General features: G+C 39.2%; 1 protein-coding gene across 9 annotated transcripts in view; it reads left to right on the forward strand.

The window, feature by feature from the left end:
* PCGF5 (polycomb group ring finger 5) overlaps positions 1-14,003 on the forward strand; it is a 116,926-nt gene that overhangs the window by 52,840 nt on the left and 50,083 nt on the right. For all 9 annotated transcript variants that reach the window (XM_031461376.2, XM_064488210.1, XM_031461377.2 and 6 more), the window contains one exon: positions 12,739-12,835. In XM_031461376.2, coding sequence (XP_031317236.1) covers positions 12,739-12,835 — 97 coding nt within the window. The remainder of the gene's footprint in view (positions 1-12,738; positions 12,836-14,003) is intronic.

The following is a 14,003-nucleotide window of genomic DNA, read 5'->3' on the forward strand; positions in this document are numbered from 1 at the left end:
TCTGTCTGGCAAAACTCATAAGCCAAGAAGAAGTTTCTGCAGGTGTGTTTGGAGCTTGCTTTTTCTTTTCTGTGTGAACTCGTCTACTCTGAGACTTCAGCTGCCTATGCGGATGTCTCCTAAATCTTTACTTCTGGCATAGGCCTTCTGAGCCTCAGAATCCCACTGGGCATCCACTTAGATGTCCTGAAGCCACCTGGGGCTCAACATGTATAAGAGTGAGTGACGGGGATGCCAGCGCTTCGCTGCCTGCCTGCGACCCTCTCTCCCCTCACTAACAGACTGGGACGGGGTTCTGTCTGGTCTTTGTGATATCTTGAATCTGTCCCTTCACTCCTATCCCCATGGCCGTTCTTGCTCAGGCCCTCATTCATTCTTTGAGTCTCGGCAGCTCGCTCCTACCCTGTGTCAGTGGTCATCATTTACAGGGGCTTACTCTCCAGCCAACCCAGAGTTGCCTAAAGGTACCCTACTGCCCTCAGGATAAGTGAAAGCTACTTAGCTGTGACTGGTTTCTGCCTGTCTCCTCCGCCACCACCTCTCTCTCCCCCTATCTCCCCCTCTCTCTCACACAAATAACAAGTACACACTTGGTTCAGCTGCTTGCTCTGCTTGGAATGAACTCCTGTATGCCTGGCCAGCAGTTACCCATCCTTTAAAACTCATCTCCTCCAAGATATGCCACCCACCTGCTCCGACAGGCAGATTTGTGTTAAGTGCATCCTTAGTACCTGGTACTTGAGTGCTCAATAAAAGCTTAGATGAATAAATAAATGGCCAATCAGTTGATTATTTTAGTGTGTTTTTCCTTTCAGCAATTGAAATGCAGTAATCGGTAGCTTGAAAAGCATGTAGACAATGTTGGTTAGGAATTAAGAATTTTGCAAAACTGTCTTCTAGAATATAGGTGGGAGCTTTGTGGATCTTGGGGAGGGAGAGGGAGAGACGCAGGATTGGGGAGGGTGGAGATTGGCGGTTCTAAATTAAGGGATGCTCTCTCTCTGGCACCAGGGTCCTGAGAAATTTTTTGAGGTTGCTTAGAGTGTATTTGCTGGTGGTTGTATAGATTGTTGACTTAAAATGAAAGACTTTTCACTTAAACTAAGAACAAAGGACCTTTGTTCCAGCAGCTAAAATGTGCAGAACACAGTGCATTGGTTCTTAACTCTTTTGTGGTTAGAGGCCCCTTTAAGAATCTGATGATTCTTTCCTTAGAAAAAAGAGAAGGTTATAGACATTGAATTCTGTAGTACAGGAAAGGAAAGCTTTCTTCTTTCTGCCCTTTCAGAGATTATGGCAGTAATCTTTTAACTAAGAATGAATTCTATGGAAGAACATTGTACTTAGTTCTTAACTTATGCAAAGAAGGGTTAATTGATAATTAAATATAGTTGATGTGACAATTAAGGGATTTGCTGCTTTTATGTAGTAATGTGTAGAAATGAAGAAATAATTTAATCATACGATGATAAAATTTAAGTATTAAAATCACTTACTGTTTTCTGAACAAGTATTATACATACACAAGTATTTAATTAAGATTCAAGGAACTCTTGATACGTGGATGCTCAGTGTTTAACAGCCGTGTGCCACGTGTGCGCGCCGTCAGCGCGCCGTCTCCCAGCAGCACCTGAGAGCCCGTAGCAGCGCGCGCCCGCGGGCCTTGTCGTCCACCTGCCGAGCCTCAGTCTCTGGGGAGAGGGCCAGAAGTCTGTGTCTAAACGGCACCTCTTCAGGTGATTCTGTGCTGCACCGAAGTTTGAGAAGCACCCTTTGGACCAGACATTTATAATAACAGTGTCCCCTGAAGTAGGCAGTTTGTACTTTTAGTCAGACAGTAATTGAAATAAGCACTAGTCACATTAAAATAATGGCTGTTATTTGTTGAATGTTTGTCATATTTGGGGTTCGTGGTCTTTGCATGCATTGCCTTCTCTAATCTTCCTAAGCGCCCTTCTAGTCAGGTGGCATTATTAAATCAAATGTTTGTCAGCACCTGCACTGTGCCAGTTATCACCCTGGCCAGTGGGGAGACAGCAATAAACAAGACAGACATAGTCCGCCCGCCTAGAATTTATGTTCCAATAGGAGAGGCAGACAAAAAGCAAGTGAATAGTATAATTTTAGATTTGTGTGTAACATGCTATGAAGAAAAGTAAGACAGAGTAAGGTCTTGCTTGGAAGTTACCACTGAGCAGAGGCCATAACAGGAAGGAGTAAGCTATGAAAAGGTTTGAGGGAAGAGTGTTTCAGATGCTTCTTCCGGTGCTGTTCACAGAGACAAGACTCAGGCAGGTTAAGTAACACAGCTGGTAAGAGCTAGAGCTGGATTCTGAATCCTGAATGTCCGTCTTCATAATACATCATGACGTTTTCTGATTGTATTTTTTTCTTTCTGCTAGTCTGCATTTTTAACAATTTCTGTAAGTAATACGTGAATTTTAAAATATACATATACGATAAGCCTCTTCTATGTTTTCATGACTGTATGCCTGTCATTATATACCCAATCAGGATCTGAGTTCATTAATTCTGAAAGAATAGCCCTTACAATCAGGATATAAATTGAATTTTCTAATAATGTATTCTTTATAAAATTTTATTTTTGGAATCAAGACTTGCTTTTAGAATAATAAAGGCCTAAATAGAAATTATATATAAAGTTTATACATTTAAAGTGGATGCAAATAGAATGTTGTAGGGTTGTAGTGAAAATAAGGTCATCGGTATGACTGATGTTACATGTTTCAAGCATTATTTGGCAGAAACTAGTCATTCATTCATGAAAGTGATTACAGTGTTCGTCATGATGATTCTTTTTAAGCGGAAAAGAATAATGACTGGCCTTAAACAATGTAGGTGTCATCTATTAGTTATAATGCTAAGAAGAATGGTATCAGATGTATGGTTCTTTTAGCTTTTGAAACTATGCATTAGATAGTAAACAATGTTTCAACAGTTGAGCAAAAATTCATAGTGGCCATTAAAAGTCAAAACTAAGGAATAACAAATGAAATTGTCTTCTATATTGGCTTCTGAGAATAAATTATATCTAGTTCAGAATGAGTTGCAACTCGTACCCAATGATGAATTGAAAAAAAATACGTAACTAAAAAACAAAAGTATTCAGAATTAGAAGTTATGGTCAGTGTACAGGTGTGTATAAGAGTGCAGCACAAGGGTTGAATGTACACATTATGAACAAGTGCAGACCAACCAGTGTAGAAGAGACAGACGATCATTTCCATTTGGATATTTTGAAGATGTTTCATAACTACTGGTGTTTTATAACATACAGATTTTTACCAGACTACCATATTATATCAAAAATTCAAAATCCAGTGAACAAAGTTATATTCTGTCAGAATATTCAACCACTGACATTTCTTTACTCCGTTAACAGAAAATGGTCATTTTGTTTTAGAAAATGATTTAGTTTATATTGAATTAACTCATTTTAATTGTCAAGAAAGTTACTTGTAAACTCAGAATCTTTTCCCTTGCTTTAGTTGAAAATGTAGGCTGATTTCTGACTTGACTGCAGTAGTACAGCCGTGGGGCCTAAAATCACGGCTCCCTTTGCTGTTCCTAACCCTTGTGTCGTCATTTATTCCACAAATATTTACCGTGCACTTTCTCCTCCAGGTACTATTCTGGGCACCTGGGATGCATCAGGCAACATGGTAGGCAGTGAGCCATGGTGTGTATTAGCAGGTGATAAAAGGAGAAGGTCAGGCTGCATAAGGGGAATTGGACCATCAGTGAGAAGGTGTTACAACGTAAGTAAGCCTGTGTTCAGGGTAGGCCTCATCAGGAAGGTGGCATTTGAACAGACTTAATGGAGGTGAAGGAGTCAGCCAGTCAGATGCTGAGGGAAGAGTGTTTTGGGTGAAGGGAATGGTGAGCAAAGGCTGGAGGCAGAAGGTGCCTGGCACGTGCAGAGGTGGGCAGGGGCCAGAGTGGCTGCACAGCAGTGAGTGCCAGCGTCCAGGGAGGTGATGGGGATGGGCGGGGGCTACAGGCACGGCACCCAGTCCTTGTCGGGCCCTTTTCAGGATTTTGGCTCTTACAATCTGAGAGAAATGAAAACCGATTTCAGGCAGGCTATTGAGTAGAGCAATGACTTGACCTGCTGTGTGTTTAACAGCATCACTCAGACTAGAGAAAATAGACCTGTGAGAGGAGGCTATTACAGTAAGCCAGGCAGGAGGTGGTGATGACTTGCACCAAGGTGGTAGGTGGTAAACGTGGTCAGATTCTGCTTATATTTTGAAGGTAGAGCCAGATTTGCTAATGAACTGTGTGTGGGTCATAAAAGAAAAAGAGTCAAGGATATCATCAAGACGTTTGGCCAGAGAAACTTGAAGGATAGACATGTCATCAAATTGTTTAGGAAAGGCTGAGGGTGGGTGGCCTGGAGGTAGTTCTTTGGAAGTTGAATGTAAGTTATGAGACGTGCACATGGAGATGTCCAGTAGGGAGCTGGACACAAGAGTCTGGAGATTATCAGCATTGATCATATCTAATCAGTGAGAGCACCGAGGGAGTGAGTGCAGATGGAGAAGAGGACTGAGGCCTGAGGCCTGGGCGCTGAGGGAGGAGCCTGCCAGGTGGGAGGAGAACAAAGTGTGGGATCCCAGGAAGCAAAGCAGACACAGAGAGTCATGGAGGAGGAGGGGTCAGCTGAGCCAGCTGTGTTGAGTAAGATGGGACGGAGAAGGGGACTACCAGCTCAGCGGCGCTGAGGTCATGGATCACCTTGTTGAGCACTTTCAGTGGAGTGGTAGAGGGTAAAAGACTGGGTGGGTGTGAGAGGATGGAAATTTTAAATTTCCAAAAAAAAAAAAAATTTAAATTTCCTCGTTTTGATAATTGTACAATAATTATGTAAGTATTTCACATTAATGAAGGTTAAGAAGGAGTGAAAAAGAATGGGAAGGGTGGAACTAGAGAGAGCATAGGTCCATAGCTCTGCAGTGGAGCAAGAGCTGACCAGGGAGGTCGGGTCAACAAAAGCTTTTTTTTTTTTTAAGATAAGGAAATAACATGCTGGAATGTTGATGGTGATCTTCAGTAGATCGTGAAGACTGACACAGGTGAGAGGGAGAGGCAGTGGAGCCGTGTTCTGAGGTCGTTGGGAGGGGATCCAGTGAACAGAGCAGAGACTGTCACTGAAAGTTCTGGAAACAGGAGCACAAAGTATAGATTCTAGTGAGTGCGTAGGTGCGGTGGTGTGAATTGTTTCCCTTTTTTTTTCTTTTTCCCTTTTGTTTTCAGTAAAACAGGAAGTGAGGTCATCCATGGAGAGTGGGAATGGGAAGGAGAAGTGGGAGTTTGAGGAGAGAGGAGAAGGTGTGAAGTATTGGTGAAGAATGTATGGACCTGGGGCCTTGAGTGTGGCTGCCTGGCAGGGGAAGGACCTACTTTTGAGGGTCATGGTCATGAATTTAAGGTGAGACACCAGTCAGCATGGTGCGTGTTTTTTCCCACAGTGTTCAGCTGTAATCCCGTAGGAATGTAGAGTTGGATTCAGCCAGGGTTAATAGTGTGACTGAACAAGTGTGACGAAAGAAGAAAGAGAAAGAAGAGGTGAGCAGAGAGAAACAGAGTGTCAGGAATATGTGTGAGGAGCGATTATTCTGAGTGATCATGGAATTTATATTGAAAAGAGGGAGGAAGGACATCACTGCACTCACTGAGCTACCAGACTCCCCCCAACCTTGGAGTCCCACTTGACTCCATAAGCCTGTCTGTGGAAGTGAGGTGACCTTTCCAGCCTTCCTGGACCTTGTAGTCCCCTGGCCTACTTGGTCTCGAGTCTGCCTACCAAGCTTCAACCCCAAGACCGTGTCCTGAGCCTGTCTGAGAAGCTCTGCAGGCTGTGCTGCCTGTTCCTCTGTCCTGCAAAACAAGAGTCAAGCATTCTCCTCAGTAGGAAGTAATGCTGTCGTTAGTGTTTTCCATGAAATTGCAACTCATGCAGGCTTCTGAAAGAAATGTGCCATGTAGAACATAAGAGAAATAGAGATGTTCATTAGTTCCTTACATATAAAACCAGGAAATACTGTCTCAGGGAAGCGAATTACAGCTCTTCTGGAAAACGTTAAAAAAAAATAATGTCAGTTTCACATGTAAATGTGTATCAAAATAGCAAACTGATACCTCTTCTCTTTGCAGATGACCACAGTTTACTTATGAACTGTTAGCAGATAACAAATTTTTCAAAGGCAAACTTTCAAATGAGTGTTATCACAAAGGGCACATAAAGAGAGTGTGCTTAAGGAAAGAAGAGAAAATACACTTCTGTGTTGACAGAGAAAAATAACACATTCAGATGATTTTAACAAAGGAAGTCAGCAATTGATCATTTTTTTTTAAACTGAAGTATAGTTGATTTAGAATATTAGTTTCTAGGGTACAGTAATGTGATTCAGTTTTATATACATATATGTGTATAAACACACAGTATATATACATATATAGTTTTTCAGACTCTTTTCCATTGCAAGTTATCACAAGATATTGAATATAGTTCCCTGTGCTATACAGTAGGACTTTGTTGTATATCTGTTTTTATATATAGTGATTTGTATCTGCTAATCCCAAACTCCTAATTTATCCCTTCCCCTCACTTTCCCCTTTGGTAATCATAAGTTTGTCTTCTATGCCTGTGAGTCTCTTTCTGTTTTATTAGTAAGTTCGTTTGTATTATTTTTTAGATTCCACATATAAATGATATCATGTTTGTCTTTGACTTACTTCACTTAGTATGATAATCTCTAGGTCCATCTATGTTGCTGCAAATGGCATTATTTCATTCTTTTTTATGGTTGAGTGATATTCCATAGATACACCTCATCTTCTTTAGCATTTGATCACTTTTAATAAACAGAGCATTTTAATAAACAGAGCAGTAACACCACCAAGGACAAGAGAAGACTGTTACTGTTTTATCAGTGATAGGAAAATTGGTGCTCAAGAAGAGACATGTGTGTAGGTCACTTTATGTCCTCAAAGCTGGGAAGCTAGTTCTCTGATGTATAAGAGAAATGGGTGGACATACATTCACGACAGCAACAACAGTGGGCCTGCACCTGTTGTGAAGAGTCCTCCCGCCCCGCGCCACCCAAAACTTTGGAAATAAAGTAGGATAGACTTTAATGGTTAAACTATGAAGTCAACATGTAGTAGTGCTTCAGAGCGGGTATATGCAAAGTGATCAGGAAGAGACACAGCAAAGTAGCTTCTAGATAGTTGGGACTGTGCTGGAGTTGTATTAAACATACAAAGTTAAGGAAGAAGTGTATGATGGAGAAGCATTGGTCAGTCTTGGACCGTTGACCCCAGAAAAAGAATTATACATGTAAAGGTAGGCAGTTCCCATTGGGGTGAAGCAGTATGTCATAAATAATCATGCTGGAGTTGCAAGACTATCTCTAAGGTGGACATGGCTGCAGAGGATTAATCCACAATAGACATTTCAAGTTCTGTTAACAAGATCATGTTTAAGATCATGGTCTGATGACGTTCAGTATTTACTCTAATTCTTCTTGTTATGACTTTATGCTCCTCCAGCAGTCTGATTTATAATGATAACTCATATTTATTAAATATAAATTATCAGACACTTGCTTACACATTTTACATATATTATCTCAGTTAATCCTCACAAGAACCCTGTACTACCCTTGTTATCTCCCTTGTACAGAGACACACAAAGTGAGTAATATGCCTAATGGCAGAACTAGGGTTCAGATCCAGCTGTCTGCCACAAGATTATCTTTTATCTGTAACAGCTGTGCTGTACTACCTGGGCTTCTCATGTAAATCGGCATCATAGGGGAGAGCGCATTAATTCCATATTCTTTTGAGTATGTTTTGTCCTGTGGCAGTGATTTCCCAATGGTGAGTAATAAAGTGTCTTCTGGTTATGATTTGGCAGAGTGCCAAATCCTGGAAGGGGCAGCCTAACTGAGGTACTAGCCAGTAAGGATTTTGTGGCCAGGATTTCCCAGTTATCTTTTGGCTGCTTCAGTGAGAGAGCTTTGCAAAGAGTCCTGGTGCTAATCTCCCGGAGATTCTGATTTAATTGGTCTGGGATGGGGCCCATGAATCTGTTCTTGTTAAGTCTCATTGGTGATTGTAGTAGCCATGTAAATTTGAGAACCATTGCAGTAGATTACACAATGACTCTTTCTCTGTTAATTTGCATAACAAGTTAGTTCAAATCTAAGACACGGTAAAAAGAAAGATTTCTCTTAGTAAGCGTTAGAAGTTTAATGATGGTTGTTATGAGCTACATATAAAAATCAGTTGAAAGTACAAAATCTGCCTGAGACCAGATGGTTTTGACTTTAAGATGTGTTTCATGGTGGTTTGAATTTTAGGCCTTGAGCTGCACATCCAGCCTGAGGATAGATGCTGGTCTGCTCCACTTGCCCAGGCTCTCCAGCACTGCGTTCTCCCTTGCCAAAGGGCGATGATGACAGTGCATACTTAATCCATGCAAAGCCCTGAGCCCAGAGCCTGACATTTGGTTAGTGCTCAGTAAATGTTAGCACTTGCTGCTGTTTAAGTGTTTTTCCAACTGGGGATATCTTCGGTGAAGCTGACTCTCTTTCTCACCCAGGTGTTTCTTGGGGCTGCAGCATCTCTCTGTAGAGTGGCTCGTGAGAATGAACACTACTTGGTTTCAACACACAGTCTTAACTGCAGACTAGGACCTTTTTAACATTCTCGGACCAGTTGAGTCAACCAGTACAGTAGTTGAGCAATTAGACAGCTTTTCATTAGATCATTAAGATAGTTTAAAAATGTGTTTTACAGCTAGTATAAACCAAATTATAAACTGAGAATCAAAGGTCAGTTTTGTAGTGATGAGTTTCTTAAGCGTTTAAGAGAAAGCAAATCCTCATTTTACGTCTTTCAGTTTCACTGAACTTGCCTGGATTTCCTCAGGTTCTCATTTGTATAAGGTTGTGATTTATTTAACAGCTTTTAAAACATGAGATATATTTTCTCGAGGTTTTTTTTTTTTTTTTTAAGGAATATATAAGCCACTTAAAAGGGCTGTTTTGTATAAAATATTCAGTTTAAACGGAGGTCTAATTCTGCAAGTGGACTTAAGGCTCCCAAATTAAGGGGTAAGGCATTCTTTTTCTGTATATTTTATTTATTTATTTTTTAATGAGTTTATTTACTTTTTTTTTAATGGAGGTACTGGGGATTGAACCTAAAACCTCATGTATGCTAAGCACATTCTCTACCACTGGGCTATTACCTCCCCCCCATATTATTTTAGACCTATAGGTATAAAACTAGAAGAAAATACGTCATTTAGGCACACATTGGTTAAGAAAATGGGCTCTTGATTCAAATCCTGGCTTTCATTGCTTATTGGCTTCATGATTTTTGACAAATTTCTAAAGGTCTCTACTCAGTTTCTTCATCTGTAAGAGGCCTAATAATATTACCTAGTTAATAGAGTTGTAATGAATATTAAGTCATTAAATTGTGCTGAAATATATGTGGAAGCATTTGGGGCAGTGCCTGTTACATACCTTTTAATCATTAGTGATTATGATGGTGACATCCACCACCAAATCATCTGCACAGAAAAGAAAACTAGAGTTACAATATATTTCATCATCTTAAATTTTTCTCTTAAACTATTTGAAAACCTTTTTTTTAACATTTTTATTGGTTTATAATCATTTTACAATGTTGTATCAAATTCCAGTGTAGAGCACAATTTTTCAGTTATACATGAACATATATATATTCATTGTCACATTTTTTTCTCTGTGAGCTACCATAAGATCTTGTGTATATTTCCCTGTGCTATACAGTATAATTTTGTTTATCTATTCTACAATTTTGAAATCCCGTCTATCCCTTCCCACCCTCCGCCCCTTGGCAACCACAAGTTTGTAACCTTTTTAATTGAAGATAGTTTTGAACCTTAGCCTTTAGAAAAAAAATTTAATTCTTTTAATGTAACACTTGATGTAGGAATGTTAATTCCTATGCCCTGTGGGACAGTTTGTCTGTCATGTTTACGTGGTGGTCAGATTTAGCAGAGATGCTGAAGGTGTTTTGGGGGATGGTATTTCTATATTACGTTCTTTTCCTTTGTAAAGTTAAAACATTTTTTAAATTTGATAAAATCTGTGATTTCATATCAGGAAACCTGGATTCAAGTCTGTGCTGCCATTCATCAGGGGAGGCAGGTTGCCTGGCCTGTAAGAACCTCTTCTCCTTCATCCACAAAAGTAGAGTAAGATACTGTATCTCCAGTGTTGGTGTGAAAGATCAGTCACCTCCTGATGGGGCTTTCTGTCTCCTTCTGTTCAGCACTGTTCAGTAGAAATAACATGTGACCCACCTGTGTAAGTTTAAATTTCCTAGTACCCACATTTAAAAAAAACAAATGAAGTTAATGTTAATATATTTCATTTAATCCAGTATGTCTAAAATATTATCACTTCAACATGTAATTAGTATAAAAATCATTAATGAGATTTTTTTTGTGCTAAGTCTTTGACATCTGGTGTGTGTTTTACACTTACATCACATCTCAGCTTGAACGAGCAACATTTCAGGTGCTCAGCAGCCACATGCGGCTAGTAGCTGCCATACTGGACAGTCCAGATCTAGAATATAGATTACTATTCCCCATCGGGCATCCTCGAGCACTGGGGCTGCCTTGGCCTTACGCAGCCTTATTCTTGAAACCAGTGCCCCTCTGGATGAATGAGCCTTGTATTTCTTTCTTCAGCAACTGAGATTAGTGTCTTCACCCCTGGGAGGATAGTCTCTCGCCCTTGGCCTTTTGCCTGACCCAGATGAGGACTTGCCCCAGGCATGTCACGTGCCTCTCTGTTTGACCAGGGCTGGTGGACAGCCAGGAATTCCTGAACCCCCTTGAGCTTGATAAACCTTTTGAACCACAGTGATCAGAGCTCCACGGCAGGATCAGAGCCTCAAGACAGAATCAGGCTTTGTAACACCCCTTCATTCTTGCCTCTTATCTGTCCTGTTTGCCTTCTTTCCCAAATTTCAGAGACTTACCTAGTGTCCCTGGGAAAAGAGCAAATACCAGCAATCTTTTAAAGAATTCAGCTTCTCTTTCCTCTACTTCAGTATGTAGAGAAAAGGCAGACCTCCCTTCCCAAACATTAACTTTCTAAAAAGACATTTAGAATGTTTTGGGGGCCAAGAAATGTGGAGGACAGAAGTACTCATATCTAAGCTTTTTTATTTTAAGTTTTCTAATACTTAGAAAGTATTAGTTTTTACCATTACATAACTGTATGTAATGGTAAAAAGAGGTAGAGAATATGGGATTCAGTTGTACTCATTCAGCAAAAAAAAAATCTACTCAGATGTTACCTTCTTAGAAAGTCTTAACCTGATCACTCATAAAAATAGGTGGCAGTCACCAGCACTCTACCTTCTTTTCTTTTGAAAATATCACTTGTTTCTAACTAAAATTCTTTGTTCACCTTCCCAAGTATAGAATATAAGCTCTATGAGGATTTGGGCTTGATTTTGCTTGCTTCTGTGTCTCCAGCTCCTGATACAAGGCTTGGCTGTTGAGCCAATGAATAGATAAGTGAAAGGAAGTACCAAGATTCTGTTCTCTGTGTGTACTGATGATTTTTAAATTAGATGCCTAGTAGAATTCTTTGCTGACCGTTGCTGTCTGATTCGGATATGTGATATGCTTGAATTTGCAGACCTAATCTCAGTACCAGGAATCCTAGTGTTCACTCTTGATGAGTCGTTTAGATAAACTTTTACTTCTTTTTGATAGTGTGGGGCATGAGGCGGAGGGAAAGTAGTTTGTCATGGAGTTATAAAAGGTGGGGGAGCTGGTCTGTACTAGGTGGAAACTTCAGATTTTACAGGGTAATAAAATGGAGGAGGGGTATTGGGATAGGGAATTGAATTTAAAAATTTTTTTAGTTCAGGTGCTGTAAATATGTCTAAGGTTTTGGGGCAAGACAGTTGGTGGGTAAGAAGCTTAGGGAAAAAGTGGGGGAGATTCATAAATAGAAAGATTAGTGTTATTTGGAGTATTAATTTGGAGGAGATGCAAGCTATATAGGCTTGTAGCAGAAAAGCCACAAATCATATTTCCATTGTCTTTGTATGGAATCCTTATTTTAAATCTGAATTACTCTGTCAGTTTCTTAGTCGTTCTCTTGGTTCATGTCTCGAGCTTTCATACCAGCTTGATGCCCAAGTGCATCCTTCGTGCTCCATGGGACTATGGCACCTGTGGGCACAGGCTCCTCACTCTGCAAAGGCCACAAGTTCCATTGTCACTCCTGGTTTGTCCCAGGAACACCCTGCCAGTAAAAAGTAATCCAAACATGTTGAAAACTCTCACGTATGATTAAGAACTATTTATGTTGCATTCAAGTGCATTTTTAGGAAAAGAAATAAATGCAGACTTAACAGTTGTTTCCTTTCCTTGTCCTACTTCTTTAAATGAGAAAAACCTAGTGTTTTATGTAAGTGCATCAGCTTTTTATAGTAGTATGAATAAATTATTTGATTTGTGAATGTATTGAAGAAAAACAGCAGATACACTTTTTATTTTGTGGCAGTAGGCTTTACTTCAGTTGGGTTTTTTTTATAGTGTTAAATTTTAAGGTCTTGGAAAGTTTGATTAAAGAATAGTATTCTTTGTGTAGAATACAATTTTTAACCTAACATCCTCTTTCTCCTCAGTCTGTAAGACTTGTATTGTCCAGCACTTTGAAGATAGCAATGATTGTCCAAGGTGTGGCAACCAGGTTCATGAGACAAACCCATTAGAAATGTTGAGGTAAGTAAATATATTTGTAGTTCATCTAACTTAGATAAATTATATGAACTCAATCATTTTTGTTATGTATCATAATGTTTGTTGGCACCTTGACTCAGTTAATATAGGTTTTATGAATATTATGATTTTCATTTTAGAGCATTTTATTTCAATCTATTTTATTAAAAGGAAATAAAAAGTAAGGTAGGACATATTAAATATTTAAGAAACATTTCCAAATTAAAAATTATAACTTATCTCAGGCTCTCAGAGTTACTTTACTTTGTAGGTATTTTTCAGTATTTTTTTAATTCTTATTTTTTGTTGAAATATAGTTGATCTGCAGTGTTAGTTTCAGGTGTACAGCAAAGCAATTCAGTTATAAATATACATACATGTATATATTTTTTTCAGATTCTTTTCCATTATAGCTCATTACAAGAATTGAATTATAGTCCCCTGTGCTATACAGTAGTGTTTTAAGATTCTACACAATACTCTATATTAGTTGAGCTATAGTGGAAAGAGGGCAGACCTATTAGTGAGGAAGACTAATCTTGGTACTTTTTAAAAAAATTTATCATATATTCAGAAAAGAATGTACAAACATTTATGTAAAACTTAAAGAATTTTCAAAATGACTACCCTTTACCATTTACTTAATGGTATAATCATTATACCAAATAAATAGTATAAAGAAGTATAATCACATACTTTTAAAGCTGAAAGTGTTGTATAAGGTCCTAATTCAAATTCTTTTTTGAGATTAGAAATTGAAATTTATAGAAGTGACATGACATTGCCTAAGATCTCAGCAAATCAAGTGTCACTTCCTGGCTGCAAGCCAGATGTCCACACCACTAAGCCTGTTTTCTTCTCATTGTTCCTCCTGTAGCTCAATCACAGGTCAACTGCGTGATCGCAGGGAGGTACCCACCGAAAAACAGAACTAGATATTCTCTAGAGAGCCCACGTATAACATTCATCTCTGTGTGATGTTTGTCAGTATTTATAGATCTGGATTTGCAAATCTTACATCTCAGACCTTTTTTTTTTTTTTTTTTTTCCTGTTTTTGTGCCTGTAGTTGGAATAATTTGTCTACAAGTAAATGTCTGGCCCATTGGTTTTCAAAGTGTGGTCCCCATGCCATTAGTATCTTGTTAGGAATGACAGTTCCCAGGCCCCACT

This window comes from Camelus dromedarius, chromosome 8 (assembly GCF_036321535.1).
Source record: "Camelus dromedarius isolate mCamDro1 chromosome 8, mCamDro1.pat, whole genome shotgun sequence".
In the NCBI taxonomy this organism is placed as follows: domain Eukaryota; kingdom Metazoa; phylum Chordata; class Mammalia; order Artiodactyla; family Camelidae; genus Camelus; species Camelus dromedarius.